The 25727-nt window shown below is 44.1% G+C and overlaps 1 protein-coding gene across 1 annotated transcript in view; it reads left to right on the top strand.

Annotated features, from left to right (window-relative positions):
- The window catches only part of Fras1 (Fraser extracellular matrix complex subunit 1), a 403170-nt gene that overhangs the window by 361502 nt on the left and 15941 nt on the right, over positions 1–25727 (top strand). The window contains exons 57-65 of the mRNA XM_038339383.1: positions 1375–1535; positions 2644–2791; positions 7583–7788; positions 13273–13429; positions 15780–15980; positions 18003–18190; positions 19207–19482; positions 22200–22432; positions 24687–24847. Of these exons, the coding sequence (XP_038195311.1) occupies positions 1375–1535; positions 2644–2791; positions 7583–7788; positions 13273–13429; positions 15780–15980; positions 18003–18190; positions 19207–19482; positions 22200–22432; positions 24687–24847 (1731 nt within the window). The remainder of the gene's footprint in view (positions 1–1374; positions 1536–2643; positions 2792–7582; positions 7789–13272; positions 13430–15779; positions 15981–18002; positions 18191–19206; positions 19483–22199; positions 22433–24686; positions 24848–25727) is intronic.

Raw genomic sequence — 25727 nt, 5'->3', positions numbered from 1 at the left:
TCAACTGCTGAAACAAGCTTCCAAGTTTCGGTGTCTTAACACATGGATCATTATCATTTAGATGTCAGCGCAAAGGAAGTTACTGGTAAATTTCTTCTATACACTGTTTTAGATCCCAGGCTCTTTCCTTCTTGTTGCTTTTAAGGGTCTCGTAATCTATCATGTGCCACTGGCAGAGGATGACAGCAGCTGTATTGAAGATCAAAGCCTTCTAACTCTTTGAAGGGATTCTGAGCTGTGTTAGGAACTAACACTTCTAAATATTTAGTGTGTGTGTCTGTGTTTATGTGTGTTTGCATGCACATGCTTGCACACACATGCATGCACAGGTTTGCAGGTCCCTCGGAGCCCAGGGATGACATCAATCCTCTATGAAAGCAGCAAGCTCTCTTAACTACCCGGCCGTCTTTCCAGTTCCCGGGACTAATATTTTTAACACACAATGAATGCCAAGCATGATGTCATGAGAGCTCTGTGCATTCTTACTTCATCCTCAGTGGATCAGGTAGCATTGCATGGAAAAGCAGATTGAGGCCCAGAGAAGTCAAACAAATTGCCTGAGTTTACTCAACTAGAGACCGGAGAGGGGACTCAGTACTTAAGAAGGGCCTGGGTTTGGGTCCCAGCACCCACATGGAAGCTCTAGTTCCAGGGGATCCAGTACCCTTTTCTGGTCTCCGTGGATACCAATACACATATACATGTAGACAAAATATTCATACAGTTGAAATAAAAACAAGTAGATAAGTTTCTAAAAAATCTTCATATACAAAAAAATATGTGACTTATATTGAGAATATGTTGTTTGATGGGGTTCTCGATCTCTATGGTTATGAGAATTAAATATCTTTAGGGTACTGCACATATGGTGAACCCAAAAGATGAGGCTTATTCCTAAGATAATAAGCCTATATGGTTTAAGTAATGATGTGTGCACTGCTGGATAAACAAGAAAATCAACCCAGTTAAAACATTAAGAACATGCAGCCCCAGGTCCCCTGAGCTCTTTACTGACTTTTCTAGCTGAGGCGCTTATCTTAGGGTTTTTTTTTCTCCTCGGATAGGCTTGGATTTTGGGTGGCAGGTCATGCCTCAGGTGAATGTGAAACCTGCTCTTTCAGAGGACTATTTTTTTTCAGTGCCACCCCCATTGAAACCCTCCTGTGAGTCTCCTCTTGACCTTGGGGTCAAGGAAAGGGAGCTATGATGCCTCTCAGCCCTGCTCAGAGGGGCAGAGGAACATGGCTAAGGTTGCATTAGACAGCCTGGGTGGAAAAGCTGCCACTGTTGTGCTGAGAGATGATTGTCCTGAGATGCCCTCTGATCTTTTGGTTCAAGTTGAACATTTAAAAAAATGCTATTACCTTAATCCAGGCACAGTGAAGATTCCAGTTATCCGCCATGGCACTGACCTTTCCACCTTCACATCTGTCTGGTGTGCAACACGACCCTCAGACCCAGCTTCTGCCACTCCGGGAGTTGACTATGTCCCTAGCTCAAGGAAGGTGGAGTTTGGGCCAGGTATCACTGAGCAGGTGAGCCCACAGCAGCCAAAGCACCTCAAAGTCAAGAGTGTCATTGTTACCAGTGTATTTTTCCTTCTTCCCGTCCTTCCTCCTCCTTCCCACCTTCCCTCCCTTCCTTGTAAATAGATTCTTCCCTCATACGCTGTATCCTGACCACAGCTGCCTTCCCTCCACTCCTCCCAGCTCACCCTCCCCACCTTCCTTCTCCCCCAGATCCACCCCCCTCCATCTCCCATCAGAAAAGAGCAGACCTCCAAGAGACAGCAACCAAACACAATGAAACAAAATACAGTAAGACAAGGCAAAAGCCCTCACACCGAAGCTGGGCAAGGTATTATGAGGAAAAAAGTTCCAGGAGCAGGCAATAGTCAGAAACACACTCGCTCCCACTCTTAGGAGTCCCACAGAAACACCAAGCTAGCAGACACAACACACACACAGAGGATGTGGTGCAGACCCTGCAAGCCCTTGCTTGTTCCTTCAATCTCTGTGAGCCCACGTGAGCCTGCTTAGTTGATTCAGTTGCCGTGTACTCCTGGTGCCCTCCATCCCCTCTGACTCCTGCCGTCCCCCATCTTCCATGGGATTCCTTGAGCTCCAGAGGGAGGAACTCAGTGAAGACCTCTACTTTAGACTCTTTCTGCACAATGTCACTAGTACAGTTTCTGCCTGCTTTCTGAGTCGCTTCAATATATTAAAATATTACACCATTTTAGTCCTTACTTTCTTTGGAAATAGAGACAAACAGAAGCTGGCATGATGGTCCTCGTCCCTAAAGCTTATGGCTTGAGTTTGATCCTTGGTACCCACATGGTAGAAGGCAAAAACCATCACCTGCACATTGTCCTCTGGTCTTTACACTTACACCATGGCGCACGCGCATACACATACACACACACACACACACACACACACACACACACACTTTGCACAAATTCATGAAAGAATCTTCTTTAGCACCAAATATCCAACAATGCAAGCTTTATTGACATTGTGAGAATGTGATAATGAGATTATCATTATGAATTTAAATAAAACTAAGCTCACTTTATGGCAACAAAGATGGCAATGCTGGGTGCTGAGCCTTCTGTGAAGTTGGCTTTACTCTCTCCTGTAGGACTGCTCCTTGACTATCTTGGATGACACACAGTACCCAGTGATCGAAGGACTGGAGACATTTGTGGTTTTCCTCAGCTCAGCGCAAGGAGCAGAACTGACCAAACCATTTCAGGCTGTCATTGCAATTAATGACACATTCCAAGACGGTAAGAGATTAGGGATCCCTGTTGGTTTAAAGCCTATTTCTATATTTTCTTAATTTCCATGCGTGTTACATTGTCTCTCATCCATACTTGCACTCATGAAATCTGTATGTATACATACCCATGTAAAAATGCACGCATGTGTGCTTGCAAAGACGTGGAGGGACAACCACTCAACTTGCCAGTACTCTAGCGGGTTCAGAGAGATGCGTAAGCATTAGGCCTTATCTTCAAGAAGCTTGCTGTCTGATGTAGCAGGTTTTACAGAGGTGTGTCGGTTCTGATAGGACTTTAGCCATGGATGATAAAGGAAAGCCTGTTATAAATAGCGAGGTAAGTATAGACAAGTGTGAAATATTCAAAGATGCCTATTTGGGGAACTGGAATGCTGACTTCTGCACTGAACAGGACAGCAGGTGAGTAGAGGAATGAGCAGGAAGTTGCAGTGAGTCAGGTCCTGTGGGGCCTTATGTCTTGGCTAAAGGGCTTTGCGATGGAAGCAATGTGTGGTTATGAGCAGAAGTGGCGTGAGGTGTTTTAGAAAAGTTAATATTGGCAGTAGTGAAAATCGTATGCACAAGTGGACAGAAGCAGTGTGTGACCAAGATCCAGCCACCACCAAAGACACGGTATACATAAGTGAGGGCGAACATGGTAGAAGCAGCAAAGGACCAAACCCAGTCACCACTGAAGACATGACGTGCGTGAGAGGGTGAACATGAAAGCTGCTTCTCAGTGAGGGAGTTGGCACTTCCAGAACATCCGGATCCATAGGTGGGTCCAGAGATTGGAGATCAAGCCATAGTTTCCAAGTGAGGCAAGAAGACTCTCAGCAGCAGCCCCAGTGGCTGATGACAGAGTCAGGGTTGAAAAAAAAATCCCCAAAGTAGGAAGAGACAAGCCACAGGATAATGTTTAATGTTTTTATTCATCCTTAAATAGTCATGTATGTAGGAGCAAAAACTGCAAATGGCAAAAGACACACTATGAAGAGTTAATCTTCCTCATACTTTACTTCTCAATTATCCATGCTCCATCCCCCACCAAAAAACAAACATTTGGTGTGCATTGTTCATGAGAAATGTGTGTGTGTTTATATGTGTATATATGTATTTGCGTACATATATGTATCTACATATATATGTAACAAATCATTAAGGTATAACTTGCATAAATTACAAAGTGTGCACTAGGAGAGTGGAAGGGTTTTACAAGCTCTGAAAACAGACATTGGTACACAGTCACCATGATAAAGATGCTGAGCAGTCCCCACCCCTGTAGGGTTCACTCATGCCTTTTGTAGGCAGTCTCTCCCCTGACTGAAGCCCTAGCAACCATGGGTCTGCTTCCTGTCCCTGAAGTTTTGCTTTTCCCGGAATGTCATATAGATAAATTCTGTGATCCGGCACACAGTAGATTTTATTGCATGTTCATTTATTCTTGGCATGTCTGTAATTTATCATATGAACGGTCAGACTCCAGTAACACATACAATCTTCATTGCACTCTGAGGAACACAGAAAAGTTTTTCATTTTTTCCCATTATTTTATTGGTAGGTGTTGGCGTTACAATCCTATGAATTTGATATACAATAAAAAATGTTTCTGTTCTATTAGGAAGGCTACCACATGTATTTTATATCAAGAATTTACCCCAGAAAGAAACCTGCAAGCATACTTTAGTGATTCGTTGTAGCCAACAGTCTTTTCTTAGGTTGGTCACCGCTCTTCCTTGTGGCCACTGGTTGTTGTTGAGACCATTCATTGCACACACTTCTGGGTACAGAGGTCTTACGCACACTGTGTCTGACCTTCACAGTAGCCATTCAAGTGTGACACTGAGATCTGAGTAGTGTGTGTAAGACCATGTGGAGAGATGATGGAGGCAGAGGCAAAAGTCAGATCTAACCCATCCTGTTCTGTCTTCCGATTCCACACTCTGCCTTGCTGTCTTTCCCCATGCAGCTTTAGCTGGCATCGCCCCCCTCGGTGGCAATGTCTGCTCACTTGAGAACCCTATAAAATCAGCCTTTGCCTTCCAGTGGCAACCGCTCACCTTTCTGATGCACTTGCTCACGTTTCTGATGCAATCTCGGGTACTTTTATTTTCTTCTACTGTGCTAAATTCAGGACCCTAAATAATCTAGGTTTTCTTGGTTTTATTTACTTTGTCTGAAATTAGACTCTAATGTGCATATGAGTATTACCAGCAGACAAGAAAGATCTTGTAGCCTCTGTACCCTGTGCATACAGCTGAGTAGTCCTTACTCATTAACTCCAAAGAATCAGAGGTGGGATTGCTGTTAACTCTCCAACTTAACCATTGCCTGAAAAGAGGCCTTCACATACCAAGCATTGTTACCACGTTCACTTTGTCAATGACCAAAAAGACGAACCGAATAATAGTGTCTATGGAACATTCTATGCGCCCGAATATGATGCTCAGTATTGTATCAGTAATAGAGAACAGAGTTCTGTATTTTATTTCTGGATCTAAGACTTATGCAAATAAATGTTAGTCATGTACAACCACTGTGCTAAGAGAGCTAGCTGTTCAGTGATACATGCATTATATCCATTGCAAGCCTACATGCTTTGGGAAATACTCTCTTTATGCATCTATGCACCCCATCAGAACAAAGAAAAGGCCCCTGCAATCCTGGAAAACTTATCCTCCTGGTCACTGCTACCTCCTTCTAGGACTGCACTGCCCTGAAAAACAGTTGATAGATGGCATCAATATGTATGAGAGTCCTAAACACAGTGTGGCCTACACTGCCATCACCACGCACAGCATGTTCTACTGTCTGATTGTCTCTTGCCAACCTCTTGGTAGCTGGGGCTTTCTGAAAGACAAGGAGGTGTTTATTCATTCTTTTTTTGTGTGCAGACAGGAGTGTCCATGTCTCCAACCTCCAACATATAGGGATAGAAGTGACAGTGAATATCTTGTCACAGATGGAGAGAGAAGAGTGTTTACAGCTCTGGAAGAATCTGGGGCTGATTAATGCATGAGAAAATATTACCACTTCAGCCCTTAGCTTCCTCCTCTGGCATGAGGCATGCCAGGCCAGTCTGAAGCTTTTGACATATGCCAAGAGCAACACAGCCTTCCCCTTGTTTTGTTCTCCCCATGGCAACACACCTCTGTTGGTGTCAAACACCTTGCACTGGGTGACAGGCCCCTACATAGTTAAGATGTAGTCACTAATTTTCACTTAGGAGTAGTATCATTTGGGGAGGAGTCTTCTGTCTTTTTTGTGAGGTCATCATTAATACCAGTAGGCTCAGTTCTGATAATAGGATGGGTTTGTCCTTCCTACATTCAACCCCTCTAAGCTAGAGTCAATTGGAGGCAAACAGACCTTTCTAGGTACGAGCTTGCAGAGAGGTGAGCTGCTCCCAGCCCCTCTCTCTTTAGGTTTGGGAGGGCACGTGCAGAATGCAGCCGAGAGAGTGACGGGAGTGTTGGAGATGCTTTCCTGCAGCTCTGAACACAAAATTCATCTCAGGAGGCTTTGACATCTGACTCCTGGCACTGTTCATGGAGAAACTGATAACCCGCAGTCAACCATGCTGGGCTTGGGGAAATGTCTCAGTGTAGACCATCACCGTGAGCACTGGGGCAGCAGAGAGGGAAATAATTCCCTGGATGAGGAAGCTTGAATCTGGCGGCACGTGCAAATCAAAATATATTCAACCTACCATATTTGATTGACTCCTGTGGACCCTGAGTATCATGTCTGTATGTCTGTGTTACCTTTTGAAAGCCAGTCCTCTCAGCCTCCTTTGAGAGGCTCATGTTTTTGCTTTGCAAGTTTAAAACCCCCAACATTCAGCAAGTCTACGTAATTCACCTTGTCATGCAGCCAGTATGGAAGGTCAAGCCTCTTTCCTGTAATCCCTTTGTTTCCAGCCACCGTTCTTTGGGCTCCTTTCTAAAGTCAAAAAGATCATCAGGTTTCAGAGAGCAGCTAACTCGCAGCTAACTCCATAGCTCTAGTCACAACTCAGTTACAACCTGTGAAATTCAACACATACACACATGCATGTACGTACACACACACACACACACACACACACACACACACACACATACACACACATATATTAAGATTATCAGGTTTCAGAGAGCAGCTAACTCCATAGCTCTAGTCACAACTCAGTTAGTTACAACCTGTAAAATTCAACACACAGACACATGCATGTACATACATACACACATGCATGCATGCACATACATACATATACACACAACACACATACACACACACACACACACATATAGTTTGGTCCAAATAAGTTGGACCCTTAAGGCATTTCTTTGTAGCGTTTATTTACTGTTGTTACTAACTTAGGAGAAAAATCTAGATCGCTGACTTAACTTTTAAGTAACATCTGGCAACAACAGCAAACAAAGAAAACCCAAAGCCCCTTAAATAGATCGAGCCTGTTTTCTTGCTTGTTTTGTTTTCTCGTTATTAGCATCTTTACTCTTCCCTAGTGTCTCCCTGACCCCAGGGCCTATATGAGGGGCCTTAAATTGTCACCAACCTTGTTTTTTTTCCTGGATCCATAGGAGGAAAGTGGGGAAAGTGGCATATCCAAATCATTGCCGTCTTGTTTTTGTGTGTGTCACCTGTTTGTATTAGAGGGAGAGCCACAGCCATGCTTGAGGTCCCCTTAGCACTTGTGCTCTGCCATCCTGGGTTGGCCTTCAGTGGAGTGCCACTGTGGTTGCTACGCATTCTGTCTCCCACTGACGAGGCCCCCATCTCCCCATCCCTTGTCCAGTTCCCAGCATGCAGTTTGCCAAGGATTTGCTTGTGGTGAAGGAGAAGGAGGGTGTCCTGCACGTTCCTGTCGTCCGGAGTGGGGACCTGAGCTATGAGTCATCCGTGAGGTGCTACACTCAGAGCCACTCAGCTCAGGTCATGGAGGACTTTGAGGAGAGAAGGGATGCAGACTCTTCCCGGATTACATTCCTGAAAGGGGAGAAGGTAAGTGAGCGCATGGTGGCTAACAGTGACGTTCTCTCTTTGTAGCCCTGATCTATCCATGAGGTAAATTAGATATGACCTAGCTCTTATAGTTCTTTACAAATTGACAAAATTACCAATAATGCCATCTATTCCACTTGGCTATCTTCTTTGTCTTTGGTTACAGCCAAACACATACATCATTGGTTACATACATCTGGGAAGCTTAGATGGAACCTAGCAGAATCAAATATAGACCTCTTAGTCTGAAACTGTAATAGAGAAACCTCATCCAATGTTCCAACAGCAAAAGGGAGTTCTCTGTTGTCAAGGTCTTTGTCCCAGGGCACATAGATTCCCAACACAGGAGCAAAGAGGCCTGCACTTCACAGCCTCAAGTGTTGTCTTGACAGTGGACATAGAAACTATTCATCCTTTTCAGTTAAGCTAAGGCAACTCTCAAGGGAGAAACTCATTGTCTCTCATATATAACCGCTTCTGGATCTCATTGTAATCTTAGAGGTGTGACCGAAAGAACTGCACTAACAACCATTTTCAAGTCTCGGTTTCCATGGCGGAGTCAGGTGTGTGTGCCCTGTATGCAAGGTGCATCATCCTCATTCTGTGCAATGCTCCTCCCATGGTTTTTCTGAGTTTCTTATTTTCTTCCTCATCTGTTGTGTTTGATCTGTATCTCCTGTCTGATTTCTTTTCTCTCAAAGTGTTTTTGTTTTGTTCTGTTATGGGTCAGTTGTTAAGAGTACTTGCTACTCTTCCAGGAGACCTAAATATAGTTCCTCACACCCATTTCAGGGAGTCACAATTGACCTTGACTCCATCCTCGAGGGATCTAACTCCCTCTTCATGGATTCACACACACACACACACACACACACACACACACACACACACAAACATAATTTCAAGAAACCTTTTTAAACGTTCTTTGTTTTTCCTACATGATCTATTATTTATAAAATGTTATTCTCTATTTAGTCTTCTGCTGTTTTGCAGCATTATGTCTCGTGTTCTGCCTGTGTCTTTTAGATCCATATCTAATCTGGTGCTTCTGTCTGTTGTATAATGCTTCATGTCATGTGCCTGCTCTATTTTACTCACGATGCTCAGGAACAGTAAGGAGCCTCAGTGGTCACACCAAATAGCTTCGTAGCTCATGCCACCACAAGTCATGTTTCAGTGAGTGTCCGTCCTTACAGGTGTGCACTTCCAAGACCTGAGTGAGGTTTATCTTCAGGGACAAACTGCTATCTTCTAGGAGGAGGTGCAGACATTATATTAGATAAGGAATGCTAGAGAAGTTTCCAGATCATCCCTGGAAATGTATGAAGACTGTGATCAGTCTGTATCCTCTCCTGCATTAGCATTACTTGTCCTTTCTGTTTTTGTAGTATAATAAAAATAAAGCTGGATGTCAATCTCTGCTACTGTTTTACATGACTGCTTAGTGGATGTCTTGGTTAGCTTTACTGCTGCTGTTATAACATGCCATGACCCACAGCAATTCGGAGAGAAAAGGGTTTACTTCATCTTACAGCTTACAGTCCATTTTCCAGGGAAGTCAAGGCAGGGACTGATGCAAAGGCTGTGGAGGAATAATGATTACTGGCTTGCTTTTCATGACTTGCTCATCCTGCTTTCTATACCAGCCAGGACCACCTGCCCAGAGTTGACACCACCCTCAGTGAAGACGATAGTTCACAGGCTTGCCTGTTGGCCAGTTCTATGGAAGTATTTTCTCAACTGAGAGACCCTCTTTCCAAATTACTTTATCTTGTATCAAGTTGACAAGAAAAAAAAAAAAAAACCCTGGCTGGTGCAATTGATCCCATCAGCTCAACACACGAACACATAATTATTTAACTAGAACCTTTCCTTTGTTGACAAGATGGCAATATTAATTTTAATATCAAAATATAAAATATTCTTTTAAAAGTCCCACATTCTTAAGAATTGAAACACTTTAAAAGTTCAGTCCCTGGGGGCTGGAGAGATGGCTCAGAGGTTAAGAGCATTGCCTGCTCTTCCAAAGGTCCTGAGTTCGATTCCCAGCAACCACATGGTGGCTCACAACCATCTCTAATGGGGTCTGGTGCCCTCTTCTGGCGTGCAGGCATACACACAGACAGAATATTGTATACATAATAAATAAATAAATAAAAAAAAAATAAAAAAAAAAAAAAAGTTCAGTCCCTTTAAAACTTCCAAGGTCTCTTTCAAAGTTGTTTCTGCAAGATATGCAAAGTTTCTCGATAATTTCAGTGTCGAGTGTCAAAATAAAAGATAGGTCAAATACTTTTCTTACTCCTAAAGGGAAAAAACAGGACACAGCTACAGTCAGAACAAAGCAAGACCCCAATTCCACAGTGTGGAAAGTTCGGTGCTTGACATCTGAGACACATTCACAGTCCTCTGAGCCCCCAAGGGCCTTGAGAGCGGTGCTTCTCTCCCCTCCATGGCACACACAGCTTGTCTTCTCGGCTCCATTCCAAAGCTGGTGCTGTCCTTGGCAGTCACCCCATGACACTGGCATCTCTAAAATGTTGGCATCACCACTGTGACTGGGCTGCACCTTCCCCAAAAGTCTTGCCTGATCTCCCTTCTGGACTCTGACCCTGCCACGTAGCACCAAGCTTCAACTTCTTTCCATGACCCCTTCAATACTTGGACTGCGGTTGAGGTCGCTTGCTTCTTCACCAGTGGTTTCTCCTGGCCTCTCACGGTGTCAAGCCTTGGATGCTGTGCATGACTCTTTCTTGCCTTCAAAACCAGCTGGTCTGTTCTTAGTCACAGATGATTCTTTGGCCCTAGCTGGCAAGTATCAGCTGTCCCAGCAAAGCCAAGGTTTTATTTTAGTGATTCTGAATTCAAAATATCACATAAATGGCCTTGCTAAGTAGAGTCTCCTCTCCCCTCTGAAGCTCCGCAAGCAAGACCTCTATCATCTGCCGTGCTCTCGGCATTGCCTTCTGTGTTCTCAGAGTAATAGCTCGTTAAGCTCTGAGCACTCTGAGCACTCAATGGCTTTTCTAGCCCAAGGTTCCAAAGTTTTTCCACAGTTCTCCCAAAACTCATGGTCAGGTCTGTCACATCAATACCCCACTTCTGGTTCCAGCTTCTTCATTAGGGTTCTTTCTCTATTGCTGTACTGCAACACCATGACCCAAACCAATTTTAACCATTTTTTATTTACCCCAAATTTTTATTTGTGTTATAATAAATATTAAATTCCCATAATGTAGTTGAATTTTATCAGTTTAGAAATTACCATGATAGGGGCTGGAGAGATGGCTCAGCAGTGAAGAGCATTGGCTGCTCTCTCAGAGGACCCAGGTTCAAGCCTCAGTACCCATGTGGCAGCTCACAACTGTCTGTAACTCAAGTTTCAGTGGATCCAGCTCTCTTACCAGACATACATGCAGGCCAAACACTAATACACATAGATATTTAAAAATAAAGCAAACTACTTAAAAAGGAAATTACTATGATAATATAAAATTAGAAGCAAGGATGTGTTCTAATTTATGTTAATGCTATAGTTTAGTGGCTATAAAGACATAGGGATATTTGCTAAGCCCAAATTTTAAACTACATATAGGAGCATTTCTTTCTCATCTACTTTGGCATTTATATGAGTGTACAAAAGAAAATAAAGAACATTTCTTGTCCCTTCTCCTGCTGTTTTCTTTAACTCCTAAATTCAAGAAATAATAATTTAAATGAGGTTCTCAAGTGGTTTAGACTGGGTTTTTTAATCTATAACTTCAATTTTAATTTTTATGGTTATATACTTCCTTTTTAAAAAAAAATCTTTTTTTTTTTTTTTTTTGGTTTTTTGAGACAGGGTCTTTTTAAAAATTAGCCATAATGTTCCTAGCTGAACAGAAGTGTCCCATTTTGATGTAACCAAATATATCAAAGTCTTGTTAATCCTTTGACCCTTAACCTGAGAGGACCTCACCTGAGAGGACCTCACAGTAGGAGTTCTTCCTCCTGTGTTCATCTTCACTACAAACAGGAAATACAAAGCCGCAAAGAGTCACGACTCACAGAGGCTGGTACCAGGGTTTAGAATTTGTTAGTGGGGGCTGGAGAGATGGCTCAGTGGTTAAGAGCACTGGCTGCTCTTCCAGAGGTCCTGAGTTCAATTCCCAGCAACCACATGGTGGCTCACCACCATCTGTAATGGGATCTGGTGCCCTCTTCTGGTGTGCGGGCATACATGGAGGCAGAATGTTGCATAGATAATAAATAAATACTTTAAAAAAATAGAATTTGTTAGTGTCAAGTTAGAACCTGAGTGTGGGGGCGTGAACAAGCACTGCCAATGCTTCCTGAGCTCTGAGTCTGCACTGGTTTTCAGCTGGAAAAAACAAAAGCAAAAACACTGCCTACCCCGAGAAATAGCTTTTTATTTGATAGAAGAGATGGAATAGACTGCACACTACCCACTCTATGATCGTGATAATTCCTCGGCACACTCGATTGAAAGGTCACTACTGAATTCACATATTCTCTAATGAATTCTTACTGTAGGGAAGATGTTGTAGGGAAGAGTCCATTCTTGAGGAACGTGAAACGATGTTGAGAAGCCACATAGAGATGTTCGCGGGGAAGTCTTTACCATTTAGCGTGATTTGAGAAGTATGGTTTAGAACTCCTTCCTGCCCACACACAGCCTGTGAAAGACAGTTGGGTAGTAAATTTAAAATGCTCAGGCAACGATATCCCACATCCCATCGCATGAATCTATTGCTGAGGCTGCTATATGTAATGTGTGTGTGTGTGTGTGTGTGTGTGTGTGTGTGTGTGTGAGAGAGAGAGAGAGAGAGAGAGAGAGAGAGAGAGAGAGAGAGAATTGGTTTTTTTTTCTCAGAAACATGGTCCTCGGTGCAGAATATTCAGTTTGAGAAATACTTGGTTTCCTTCCTCCACCAAGAACTTAAGTTCTGTTTCCAGGTTTCCACCTCTAGTATTCAGACGAGATGCTATTTGCTAGAAAATGTAAAATTTCTTCAGCGTTTAAAGTTATGCTTAGCTTAAGATGCTGTCTTTCTGAATTCCTTAAGAAGTTATTCCATTTTCACAAAGGAGAAGGCGTTTGTTCAGCCTCCGGGATGAAGAGCCTTATGCCGATTCCCATCATTAGACTTCCGCCCTTTATAGCGTGTTCAAATGTCTTCATTTGCCCAGACACCATGTGGGAGCACACCAGTATTTGCAGGTGTGTTTTGGTGGGCTGTTATTGTATTGGCTTGGTTTTCATAAATTAATCGTCAAGATTTCAAGTGATTTGGAATCTGGGTACATCCTACTCAGGTACAAACCGCTAGATTTAAAATTTTTGTTTTATACATGAAACAGTTGAGATGCTTTTGAGTTTGTGCCAGTTCTCTCTACAAGGAGGGGAAAGTATCGTCTAAGAAAAGCACCAATCGCAGGCCTCCTCCTACAAGGCTGAGTGTGTCTCGTGTGTGTTGGTCATAGGTAAAGAACTGCACTGTCTACATCCATGATGACTCCATGTTTGAGCCTGAAGAGCAGTTCAGGGTCCATCTTGGCCATCCTCTCGGGAACCACTGGAGTGGAGCCAGAGTCGGGAAGATCAGTGTGGCCACTGTCACCATATCCAACGACGAAGATGGTAACAGCAGAGAATGCCTTTTAGCCCTCCGAGGTTGCTAGGACTTGAACCGAGGGCTTATGAATGATATTAGTGTTTTGAAAGGGAAAGGGCTAGAAAAGTGCCCATGGACGGCAACCTCTGGATATTTTTATAGAATGCTTGTAGCAAAGAGTCACCTTCTGTGGGGCCACTGGAAGTTCATAGGAACCATTAATCTCATTATTACCTACATTGTCAAAGATAGAGAACAGATATGGTTCAAAGCTAGAACCGAGATCTTAAAGCAGAAAATAAAAACCACGTAAGTTGCTCCAGGTCTAGAAGGGGCTGGAAATACAAGCAGACATCATTGAGAACTGATCCAAAACAGTGCTGTCTTCCTGGCAAAGTCTGATTTTTCTATTGACGCCTCACTCTGACAAAAACAAACAACCTTAAATTCTAACATCACGTGACCAGCAGAGTGACCGGACACCCAAGGAAAACAGCACCTGCTTTTTTTTTTTTTTTTTTTTTTTTTTTTTTTATGAAAACATCATTAATTTTATGAAAATAGACTATTTTAACAGGCAAATACGTAATACAAACCCCGATTTTTACTTAATGTTTATTGTACTTCTTAAGCATGTTGTATTGTCTCACTTAGCTCTGGCAATAATCCCTGAAGTAGATGTGAAAAAGCAGAGCCTACCCAAAGCACTTAATTTGCATGCTAGCTACACAGCTCTGAGCAGCAACACTGGATGAGAACCTTGATTTTTGCTGGATTCTAGGATCTGCATTCTTAACTACTCTGAGAGTGGTAAACCTCCTAGGGTCCTAATGAAAAGTCAGGAGCCATCTGGGACATCAATAAGGAAAGCGGGCCTCCTCGGGGCTGGGAAGATAGTTCAGGTGGTAAAGTGCTTGACCCTCGAGCATAAAAGTCAAAACATGAATTCAATACCCAACATCCACATAAAAAGCCAGACCTATTTATACTTCCAGTGCTGAAAAGTGAAAACAGGATAAGCCCTGGGGGTTTCAGCATTCCTTGCCTAGTGGGTAAGCCCCAGATCCCAATGAGAGATCCTGCCCCAGAAAATAGATGGCTATTGAATAACATCATCTGGGTTGACACCTTGCCTCTGCATGCACACACACACACACACACACACACACACACACACGGAGAGTGCCTTATAGTTGAATTAGTCCTGTATACAAACCTAGGTTCAGCCCCCAAGGTGAACCTTTCTCAGACCCGAAGAAAACACAATGATCAAGACTCAGCAAGACTGAGGCTGGAAGGTCCTCACGGGTAAGAGCAATGGCTGCTCTTGCAGACAGCTGGAGTTCAGTTGCCAGCAGCCACTTTCAGCAGCTCACAGCTGCCTGTAATTCCAGCCACAAGGGACCCACCCAATGCTTGTTTCTGACCCACCCCACCCCTTCCGGGCATCTGCACAGTGTATAAATATACACGAATACAGATGAAAGAAAAGGATTCAAAAGGTAACAAATTCAGCTCATTCAGAGATGTTCCAATGTTTCAAAGACCCTCTCACCTAAAACTATAAAGGCACCATGAATCTTTCTGGAAAACAGAAAAAAAAACAGAGATGAGAAACTTCTAAAATATTCTGTAATGTCCTGAGATGATTATAAAATTAAAAACTGCTCTCAATTTTCCCATCATTTTAGCCTTCCTTTTGTCAAGAAATTTGAATTCATGGGATAAAAATAAATATTATTATTAATCATTTTCCAGCAACAATAGTGTCTCAGACATTGTGTCAAGAAAGCTTGTGCTCCTAAGCTAACTATACTGACTGAAATAAATATTGAGATCTTAGGAAAAGCTAGCATAGGAAAGGTCAAAACACTGAGACAGTGGTCTGAAGGCCCGGAAGTAAAACATGGAGTTAGCTCACTTAAGGACTATCTACATGAGATACCTTATAAACCATAAAAGCTTGTAGCTTATAACTAAAAAGTTTATTTATGCAATCAATCGATATTTATTGAGTACCTATGTCTCAGTCACTTGATGAACTGTGCAAATTTTAATTTTAAAAGCTTTAGTTTAAAAACATTCTTTGAACTATAATGTCATAGTGGAAGCTTGGCTGTCAAACATTTTAAAGTCTTAACTTCCTTTTTGGTTTTAATAAGAATCATGTGATAAATAATTCCTACAGGAGCCCAGATGAGTTCCTTTGTCTAAAATGTTACTGAGGGGGTAAATGCTGGTGATTTTTATGACTGCTAGCCACTTGGCTGTGGTGCTGTGAACAGCTCTCTCTGGTCCGTAGAAGCTAGTTCCTTCGGAGTCTGATCCTTTGAGCTATTCTAACTTGCTCTTATTCTCCTGCCCACATTTCCTTAGCCCCTACCATTGAATTTGAAGAGGCTGCCTACCAAGTCCGGGAACCTGCTGGGCCAGATGCCATTGCGGTTCTGAGCATCAAGGTCATCCGCAGAGGTGATCAAAACAGGACTTCGAAGATCCGCTGCAGCACCCGCGATGGCTCTGCCCAGTCTGGTGTGGATTATCACCCCAAGAGCCGAGTCTTGAAATTCAGTCCTGGTAAGTGAGGGCCAATTTCAGTCTTTGAGTTTTCGTTTTTCTTGTTTTTATGGTAGCATTTACTGGTTATACATAATAATAGATTTCATTATGCTATTTTTATACCTGTATATAATGCATTTTGATCATATCCACCCCTCCCACATTGTCCTTTCTTGTCCCTCACATTCCCACAATTCCAATTTATAGGGATCTTTTTTGTTGTTGTTGTTGTTTGTTTGTTTACTTTTTGTTTTGTTTTTTGAGAGACAGGATTTCTCTGTGTAACCCTGGCTGTCCTGGAACTTGCTCTGTAGACCACCTTAACCTCAAACTTACAGACTTCCACCTGTCTCTGCCTTCCAAGTGCTGGCATTAAAGGCATGCACTACTACTACCAGCTGGGATCTTCTTAGTGGAGAAGAAAACATGTTATATTTGAATACAGGCTTAGGATAAGATATTGAATTAGAATGTACTAGCTTCAATAGAATAAAACATTTACTAAATATATATTTGATATTGCAGGTAAAAAAAATTAGCTAGTTATAAAAAAAAAAGTACCCATTCATAAAACACACTGGGCATTTGGGTTTACTTGAAAGGATTTTTTGTTAGCTTTTTGTTTAGTTGAGTGAAGCAGCACTCAATTTTAAATACAGATATATGCACATATATTATCTGATATATAGTGGAAATGCTGTTCTGATCCCTTTAGGGCTTACCAAAGTCTGAAAGACATAATAACAATGTGCAAATGGTTTTACATCTACTGAGAAATAGGATAGCCTGTCACAAGTTTCCAAAAATACTTTATCCTAGAGACACAAGTGGTGATCGGTCTGGAAAGGGAGAACCACAAGAATCCATTCGTGACCATTTGACCCTCTGATGCGTTGGTTTGGTAGAGGAAATGGATAGTGATTCCTGCAGCTCAGAGACCTCGCTGGAGCTTTATGGGGCTTTCTGCTGTCTTACTGAGGGCTACTATCGCTATGATGAAACACCACGACCTAAAGCAAGCTGGGGAGGGGCGGGTTTACTTGGTTTTCACTTCCACATCATAGTCCGTCACTGAAGGAAGACAGGGCAGGAAGCTAGAGGCAGGAGCTGATGCAGAGGCCGTGGAGGGGTGCTGCTTACTGGCTTGCTCCCTGTGGCTTGCTCAGCCTACTTCTAGAACCCAGGACCACCAGCCCAAGAACGGCCCCACCCACATTCAATGGCCCTGCCACATCAATCACTAACTAAGAAAATACACTACAGGCTTGCCTGCAGCCGGATCTTATGGAGTCATCTCAGCTGAGGCTTTCTCCTCTGCAGTGATTTTAGCTTGTGTCAAGTTGACATAAAACCAGGCAGCCCAGCTTCCATCTTTTGTGTGTCCGGCTGGTGTTTGCTGAAACAGTAGCCAGCCTTCCACATCTGCATTATTGCTCCTTATTCTTTATTTTTGCTGCTTAAGATCCTGAAGGGAGAACGGGTCAGAAGCAGCATAGACCAGATGCGAGAGGGAGAGGAGGAGAGGTCCTTACTGCCCTGCACTTCACAAGAGATGGCATGAACTTCCAAAGCCATCGCCTGCCTCCTCCCGGCATCTGGTGCTCTGTGTTATTATCTTTGCAAAGCCTGGCCTGGTAGGCAGCCAGTTACCTCTGTGCGCGAGCCTTCACAGTCACGTGAGAGCTCATGTGTAAGTGTAAAAGGGAAAGAAAAATTAAGCAAAAAGAAAAGAGTAACCAGGATGAAGTATACTTTGGATCATAGATTTTTATTACAGCCAGCCTGTGTCAGGCAGGGGCCATTAATCCTTATGTGGTGTTGAATAGTAAATCTGCAGAGCCGAGTCTCCACCACAGGTAGAATTTGGCCTATAAAACAGCCCCCACTTGAGATGGGTCTGCGTGATTAGCAGACATTGCATCTGTGAGAGGCCCCTGAAAGAACAGGGCATATTTTAATGTGATGTCTGAGCCATGCCAGCCTGCACTCTCTTGAGTGCCTGCCTTCACCTTTACTCCTTTTGTTCTGTCCTTGGTAAAGGTGTGGATCATATCTTCTTCAAAGTCGAGATACTGTCCAATGAAGATCGAGAATGGCATGAATCCTTTTCTCTAGTCCTTGGCCCAGATGATCCCGTGGAAGCAGTGCTTGGGGACATGACCACTACGACTGTGACAATTCTAGACCAAGAGGCAGCAGGAAGTCTCATATTGCCAGCACCACCCATTGTGAGTTGCTTGCTCCAAAGGATGACTGGTTTTGTATCTCAGTGGCCTGTAGTTGAGAACTGGGGATAGATCCAGTGTGTGCTTATTTGTTTTTGGCACTGTGCCAAAGGGAATCTCTCTACCCACTTACCCCCTACAGAGAACAGCAGACCATGTCTGAAAACATTTGTGCTTGGCACCCTTCAGTGCACAGCATGGTCCCCAACAACAAAAAGCAGTTATTTGGTGCAAATACTAATAGTGTGGGGGGTGGAGGAGCCCATTCCTGATGCAAGACTCAAGCTATCGTCATATTGATTGGATAAAGATAGAAAGTGCAATTCAGTTATCTTCTAATTGCCCTGATGGGCAGAGTAAGAAAGCAATACTACTATACGTCTCTCTCATCCTGCATACTTAGCACACAGAATTAAGTACATGTGGAGATGTGGTACCATGTTTCTCAGTTTGGGCAGAATAGAATGAGCACCACTAAGAAGAAAATGCCCAAGGGTCACCAGTGAACCCTGAATCCATGAGTCAAGTAATCAGAACTACTCTTCCAAATTCCCCTAACTCATCTCTTACGTATTAGAAGAGATGATCATTTCAAAATTTATCTCTTATTTGACTATGAAACAAATACACTACCTTTGTTATTTTTTTCTGTCTTGGACAAACATGCCTCTCTGCACCATTAACAGTTGAATGCAACTCCAAATTAGTAGCTGCCGTTCAGAACAGAATCTGCGATCCAATGCATAAAAGAATTAAAGTATTTTTTTTTTCATAAGAGATACGATTCTTGTTTCGGAATGCAGCTGATAGGTTAAGACAGCTTCTGGCGGGGGGGTAGGGGGGAGGGTCTCCTCCACTTACAGTGCCTTCACCTTTGCCTGGCAAGGAACTACCGTTTCCTGTTGTGGCTTACAGAATCTCTAGGAGTGAAGAGGTTGTGTGGTCTCCGCGAAGGCCGCCATAGTTCCCTGATCTTCGGGTTCCTCAGCCCAACCTGAACTTCTGCTGCTTTCTCCTAGGTCGTCACCCTTGCTGACTATGATCATGTGGAAGAGGTTTCAAAGGAAGGAGTCAAGAAAGCCCCATCTCCAGGCTACCCGCTGGTCTGTGTCACTCCCTGTGACCCCCACTTCCCTAGGTATGCCGTCATGAAGGATCGCTGCAGCGAGGCTGGCATCAACCAAACATCTGTGCAGTTCAGCTGGGAAGTGGCAGCGCCCACGGATGGCAACGGGGCTCGGTCTCCCTTTGAGACCATCACTGATAACACACCGTTCACCAGCGTCAACCACAAGGTAAGGCAGGCCCAACCCATCAGGAAGGAAAGAGATGATGTCACTCTTGTCAAATCCCATGAGTCTGTGTGTGGCGTTTGGAGTAAAACAGTCAGGTCCGGGCTCAGATGCTAGACAAAGTAAAGAGGTATAACGGAAAGAGGGCTAAATCAGTCGTCTACTGGCCTGTTTACAAATCTCAGGTCTGCCCACCTTTTGGCCACTTAACATAAAGTCATTCTTTGACCTGTCTTAGTCTCCTGATCTGGAGAATATTTCCTCCACTTGGCCACTTGACAAGATCACTGACCAGTGTGGCTTATAAAAGATCAAGCAAGTCCAAGATTCCAAGTGGGTGCAATTAAGTGATTCCTTTTTATGTTAGTATTAATCATTCAGTAAGTATTTGGAAATAAACTTCTTGGGGATTCAGATTTCTCCCACATTTACAAAGCCCTGTGCGGGGACAGGAAAAGAAGCTCCTAGGTTGGCAGTTGTTTTTTTTTTTTTTTTTTCCAAAGAGCATACCACACCCCACCCACCACACACCAGAGAGCAGAGACTCCTCTGTTTGCCCAGACTAGGGAAGGCGTGTCCCACAGCAGATTTCCTCATCCACCAGTGATACGGTTTTTGTTGGTTTGTTTTTAAGACAATCAAGATTCAGTCTCAATGCAGACTCTAGCTGACTGACACATAGCAAAATGTCTATGCATTTCCACTGTAACTCCTTTCCTGACTACTTTTGGGTCTCTGAGATTATTTTCAGACTGTCTTTCTTGAAGAACAGGGTCAACAGAACAGGGTCACTTACAGCCACTGTCATCCGCCCAACTTACAAAGACTGGGAAATCTGTTCTTTTGCAATATAGCACAAATCACCTTCTGCGTTATTAAAATTTTAAGGGCTTAAGAAATGCTTATGAGATAGAGCTCTTGCTATACACACACGAGAACCTGAGTTTGAATCCCAAGAACCCACGTAAAACTGGGCATGGCGGCCAGCACATCATTTCAGTGACCCTATGGTGAAGTAGGCGGTGGAAACAAGAATATCCCTGGAATCTTATTAGCCTGCAGCGTGCAGGACAGTGACGAACAACAGAGGTCCAGAAAGAGAGAGAGAAAGAGAGAGAGAACCCTTTAAAGTAAGACTTAACAGTTTATTATAAGTATCTAATTTTGTTTCAAACAGAACCTTATATTTGAACCAAGGTTTTTCCAGGTACTAAATTTATAGCATCATGGCTATAACTTCTCTCCTGCGTTGAACAGGTGACTAATACCCTTTATCCAGTTTCCTTTGCTTTATGTCCATTTCTTCAGTTGTTCATTTAATACCATTGTTTATGCATTTTTGTAACATGCCAACATCCCTCCTAGACTAAGTCCATGTATAAATAAATGAAGAGATGGCAGCTAATTAAAAAAAGTTTAATGGGAAAATTTTCTTTAATTTTTAATAGACTTCAGTGAAAATTGTCTCCACAGGAAGAATTTAACATTTATGTGCTTGCTTTGTGGGAGGTGTAAGGCACACAGAACTACTAATTTGCCTTCCTGACCTGTACTTCCCGTGTGTGCACACATCACCTGACATGTCCAGGTGACAGGGACCTACGTTGCCTCTCAGCTGCCCTTGCTCCCCTTGCTTCTCCATTTCTAGAAATGGGAAGGAATCTAGAGAGAGCGTTTCAAAGGCCAAGAGGCATCAGAGGCTCTGCAACATCATGGGGGGTGTTGGGGAACTCTCTGCCTCTGTTGCTCAGGAAGGGCTCGCTGTCTGACACACGGAAGTCAAGATGCTACAACAGATTTTTGCAAAAAGATGAAGCTTTATTAAGTATCCGACTGACAGAGATCAGGAACTAAACCCTCCGCGGTCGGCCTCCCTGATCAGCCAGTAGCAGGAGAACTTCTAGGAATGGGGAAGGAGAAAGGCTGCTGCTGTCGGGGTGACAAGAAGGGAACACACATTTCTTTGGGAAGCAAGCTATATTCTGTGCCCAAGGTTTTTGAGTTTGGGACGTCATTGGCCAGATATCTTAGCCTCTTCCATTCACTCTTGAAAGGCAGATTCTGAGGCGAGGCTTTCTCCTGGAAGATAAAGAACTATATCCCATGTGTCCAGGCTTTAACCTCATTGAAGCATATTCTCAGCAGCGGCTGCCTGGAGGCCAGCGAGTCTTGCTGGAAAATGTGCAAAGCAGTTGTGTCTTCCTGATACTGAACTTCCGGCCTAAGGAGAAAAACAGACACGGTTACTGTAGACTGTCTTTGGATGCTTGTTCCATGTTTACTTGATCTTTTTCTGTCTCATCCCCTTAGACTACAAGTATTTACTTCTCTGACCATAATGCTTGGTTCATGATGGATATCATTGGCACTACATAATAAATGGACAGATGGACATATCAGAGGGTTGATGCATACATGCATGGATGGATGCATGGATGGATGGATGGATGGGTGGGTGGATGGATGGATGGATGGATGGATAGATGAATGGATGGGTGGATGGATGGATGGGTGGGTGGATGGGTGGGTGGATGGGTGGGTGGATGGGTGGGTGGATGGGTGGGTGGATAGAAGAATGGATGGATGGATGGGTGGGTGGATGGATGGATAAATGGATGGATGGCCTCCATAGCTAACTCTGTAACAGTGTTTCCTGTATCATACCCATCATTTACAGTGCTTATGCAGTATATTCATGTCTGTGGTGCTTTGTCCCATAGGTCCTAGACAGCATTTACTTCAGCCGGAGGTTCCATGTGCGTTGTGTGGCAAAGGCTGTGGACAAGGTGGGCCATGTAGGGACCCCCTTGAGGAGCAATGTTGTTACCATTGGAACAGACAGTGCTATCTGCCACACCCCAGTGGTAGCTGGGACAGCTCGAGGCTTCCAGGCACAGTCCTTCATTGCCACCTTGAAATACCTGGACGTCAAACACAAAGAGCATCCAAACAGGTCAGGCAACATCTTCCCCCTCCCACTTTGTCCCGCACCCTGTGTTTTCCATCTCAGATCAGTGAGATCAGTGAGAGACAGATTTAAATCATGGTAATTAGGGCACCAGAAGAAAGGCTTCCTTCAAAGGCCCCTCGAGGTCTGGCCACTTGCCTGTCTTCCTAGCCTCATTCCTCTCACCTTGTGCATTGCACCTGCCCTGCCAGCCACCTGCAGAGAATCACGCTACCTCCCAAGGGCTTCAAAGGCTTTGGTGTTACATGCTGTAGAGCCCCAACCCAGCTCTCCCACTCCCTCCGCTTGCCGTAATTAAGTCCTCTTGTGCTACAATGTGAAGCACCTGACAGCTCTCCTAGGCACACTTTTAGCATTTCCTCCACTCCTCTGATGCCGATCTAGGCTGCTTTCAGTGTGCTGTCATCATTCTTGGCATCCATGTGGCGTGATAGGCAGTGAAAACCTTAAGGGAAGGGGCCGCCGATGATCTATTTTGTATCTCTTCCATCTAGTTCAGTGCCGCTGGTCCCCAAGACACACTTGCTGACTATCTGCTGAACTAATGAGTAATAACCCGGTCAAAACTGCAAGTCACTAGACTTTTTTTTTTCCCTCTGCTCCCACGATTTTAATGGGAGACGGATACTTTCATTTGTTGCATAGCAGGAGAAGTCCTCCATGTCGTACACATTCATTACGCTTCATGGGATTTAAGCATCTACCATTATGAACAACTGAGAGGGGCCGAGTGGATGCAAATCCCTCGTCTTTTCAAACAGAGTAGGATTTATTTCTGTTAGGGAACAGTAACAGAAGAATGCAGGCAGCGCCGACCCTTTCCTAGGTGAAGAGCCACGCTCCTTATGTCTCATGTCTGAATTCCTCTAAAAAAAAAAAAAAAAGAAAAAAAATGAGCTCGCAGACAAGCTTTAGAAACTCAAAGCCCACACTCAATAAGCTTCGTGAAAATTTAAACTTGTGCAATGAAAACAAATGCAGCCCATAAGTACAGCTCTGCTTGCGTCCCAGGCTTTAACCGGTATTTATTAAGTTCATGTTTTATTTTGAATTGTATTCTACATGCACTGCAGAGACAAAGGCAATGAAGGAAATGGTCCTTGTCCTCGGGAGTGGGGAGACGAGATAAGCAGTCTGTAAACACACAAGAAAACAGCAGCCAGTGTAAATGAGTTACACACAGCCTGGGACAAAGGCTTTCCAGCGCTGAGGAGTAGAGATTGAGCCAAAGGTTGCTGCACACGGAGGATGGTCAGAATGGAATGCAAGGGGTTCGGGGGCACGGGGACTTGAAAGAGGACAAAGACACTGTGGTTAGTGTGACTGGGTGAAGAAACTGACCTTAAATTTTAAGAATCCAACCATTTTATTATTCATTATTGTTATTAAAATAAATGTGTAAAAACATGTACACAGACTGGGGAAATGGCTCCGTGGCTAAAGGCACCTGGCACACAGTGTGGGGGATGGAGTTCAGATCCCTAGAACCCATGTGAAATCAACTGAGCTGTTGTTGAAGCCACTTGTAATCCTAGCACTCAGGAGACAGAGACTGGGGTTCACCAGGGCAACATGGCTAGCCAAGACTGCTAGACCAGTGAGCTCCAGGCTCAGCAAAAGACCCCGCCTTGACGTGGAGTGAGATCCAGGGGGACGTCTGATGTCAGCTTCTAGCTTCCTGAAGAGCACATGAAGACACGTGGTGCATATATGCCTACGCACATGTAAACATGCACACACGCAACAGCATACACGACACACACACACAAAGAAGCATGTGAACATGGAGACAGTGTAGGCACGGCAGCTGCATCAGTCACTGAGTCTTAGCGCCCAAAGACATAAGGATGTCCCTTCATGAAAATGGAAGCTTCAAAGTAATTGTGAGTGTACTGTTATCCTGTATAGAAAGAAAAAAAAAACCTGTGCTTCCAGACTGCCATGAGTCTTGAAGATCCTTTGGGAGTGAAAGTGACCCTGCATGTGACCCGGCGGTTCTCAAGCTGCGGGTCGCAACCCCTTCGGAACTCAACTGAACTGTATTAAAGGGCTGCAGCATTAGGGAGGTTCAGAACCACTGATCCACATGCTCGTGTTCAGATACAGATCCCACATGGAAAACTTGAAGGGGATGAAAACTGCTAGATTCTCTGGCGAAGCCAAATCAGTGATGATAAAGTCATGTGTCCAGTAGGCTGCTCCGACCCACAGCCAGACACGTCTGTCTTCTCCCTTCCAGAATCCACATTTCCGTGCAGATCCCCCACCAGGACGGAATGCTGCCACTCATCTCCACCATGCCCCTGCACAACCTGCATTTCCTGCTGTCTGAGTCCATCTACAGACACCAGCACGTCTGCTCCAATCTAGTCACCGCCCGTGACCTGCGAGGACTCTCAGGTGAGCTTGCTCCCATGCGCTGGAGGCGGGGCTCCATGGGGAGGAACAGACTTTGTGTGGTTTCTAACCCTCAACTCTATATCAATTTTTCCTTCTTTGAAAGCATCCAAACACAGGGGGCTCAACTGAAGCAAGCAGGCAAAGGAAGGCTCTCAGATGCAATTGACTTGATTCCAAGCCTGTTCTGGGCCATGACCTTGACTGAACAAAAGTGGTCTGACCTCTCTCAGTCACTGTGTTCTTATCTGTCTGTGATGCAAAAACAATTTTTTCTATCAGTCAAATGGGGAGGAGACAATGTGTTGTTACATTTAAAATGCCTCCATGGTAAATATGAGTTACTTCCCCACCCATGGAGACGTTCTTAGTTCTGGACTCCCAGGCTCCCGTGACAGCAACACCTTCAGAAAGCACAGCGTTAGATGCTGAAGGATGGATACTCTAGATGCAGGAGCTGAGATAAAGTTTAGGGAACGTGGTTTTCTTTAGAGATCAGCATCTACTCAAAGGTAAGGGGGAGAAGCAGGATTGGGCAGAGGGAAACGTCCAACAACGCTGCAGCCTAGTGAGGAGAGAAAGGCTGAGGAAAACGCTGGTAGCCCCCTCCCCCGTCACCGGTGGGCCATTCTTGGCAAGAGCTTGACCTTGGCTGGGCACTCCACAGCAGATGAGGGCCTGACGCAGCCAAGAGCTAAAGGCACACATCACGTCTTGGTTTGCCACAGCAGACACTGCACTGTACAAAAAGTCCTGTCTGTTTCCATTTGCCTTGGCTAGTGCCCGTGAAATGTGTGCCCACCCACTGCCCCCTGCCCCCACCGCTTCATCTGATGAATCATTCAACAGTGGTTTGGAAGACAGAAATGCATTCATCTGCTCT

The sequence above is a fragment of the Arvicola amphibius genome, chromosome 1, assembly GCF_903992535.2.
Source record: "Arvicola amphibius chromosome 1, mArvAmp1.2, whole genome shotgun sequence".
Lineage (NCBI taxonomy): Eukaryota > Metazoa > Chordata > Mammalia > Rodentia > Cricetidae > Arvicola > Arvicola amphibius.
This window is presented reverse-complemented; position numbering and strand designations above follow the sequence as displayed.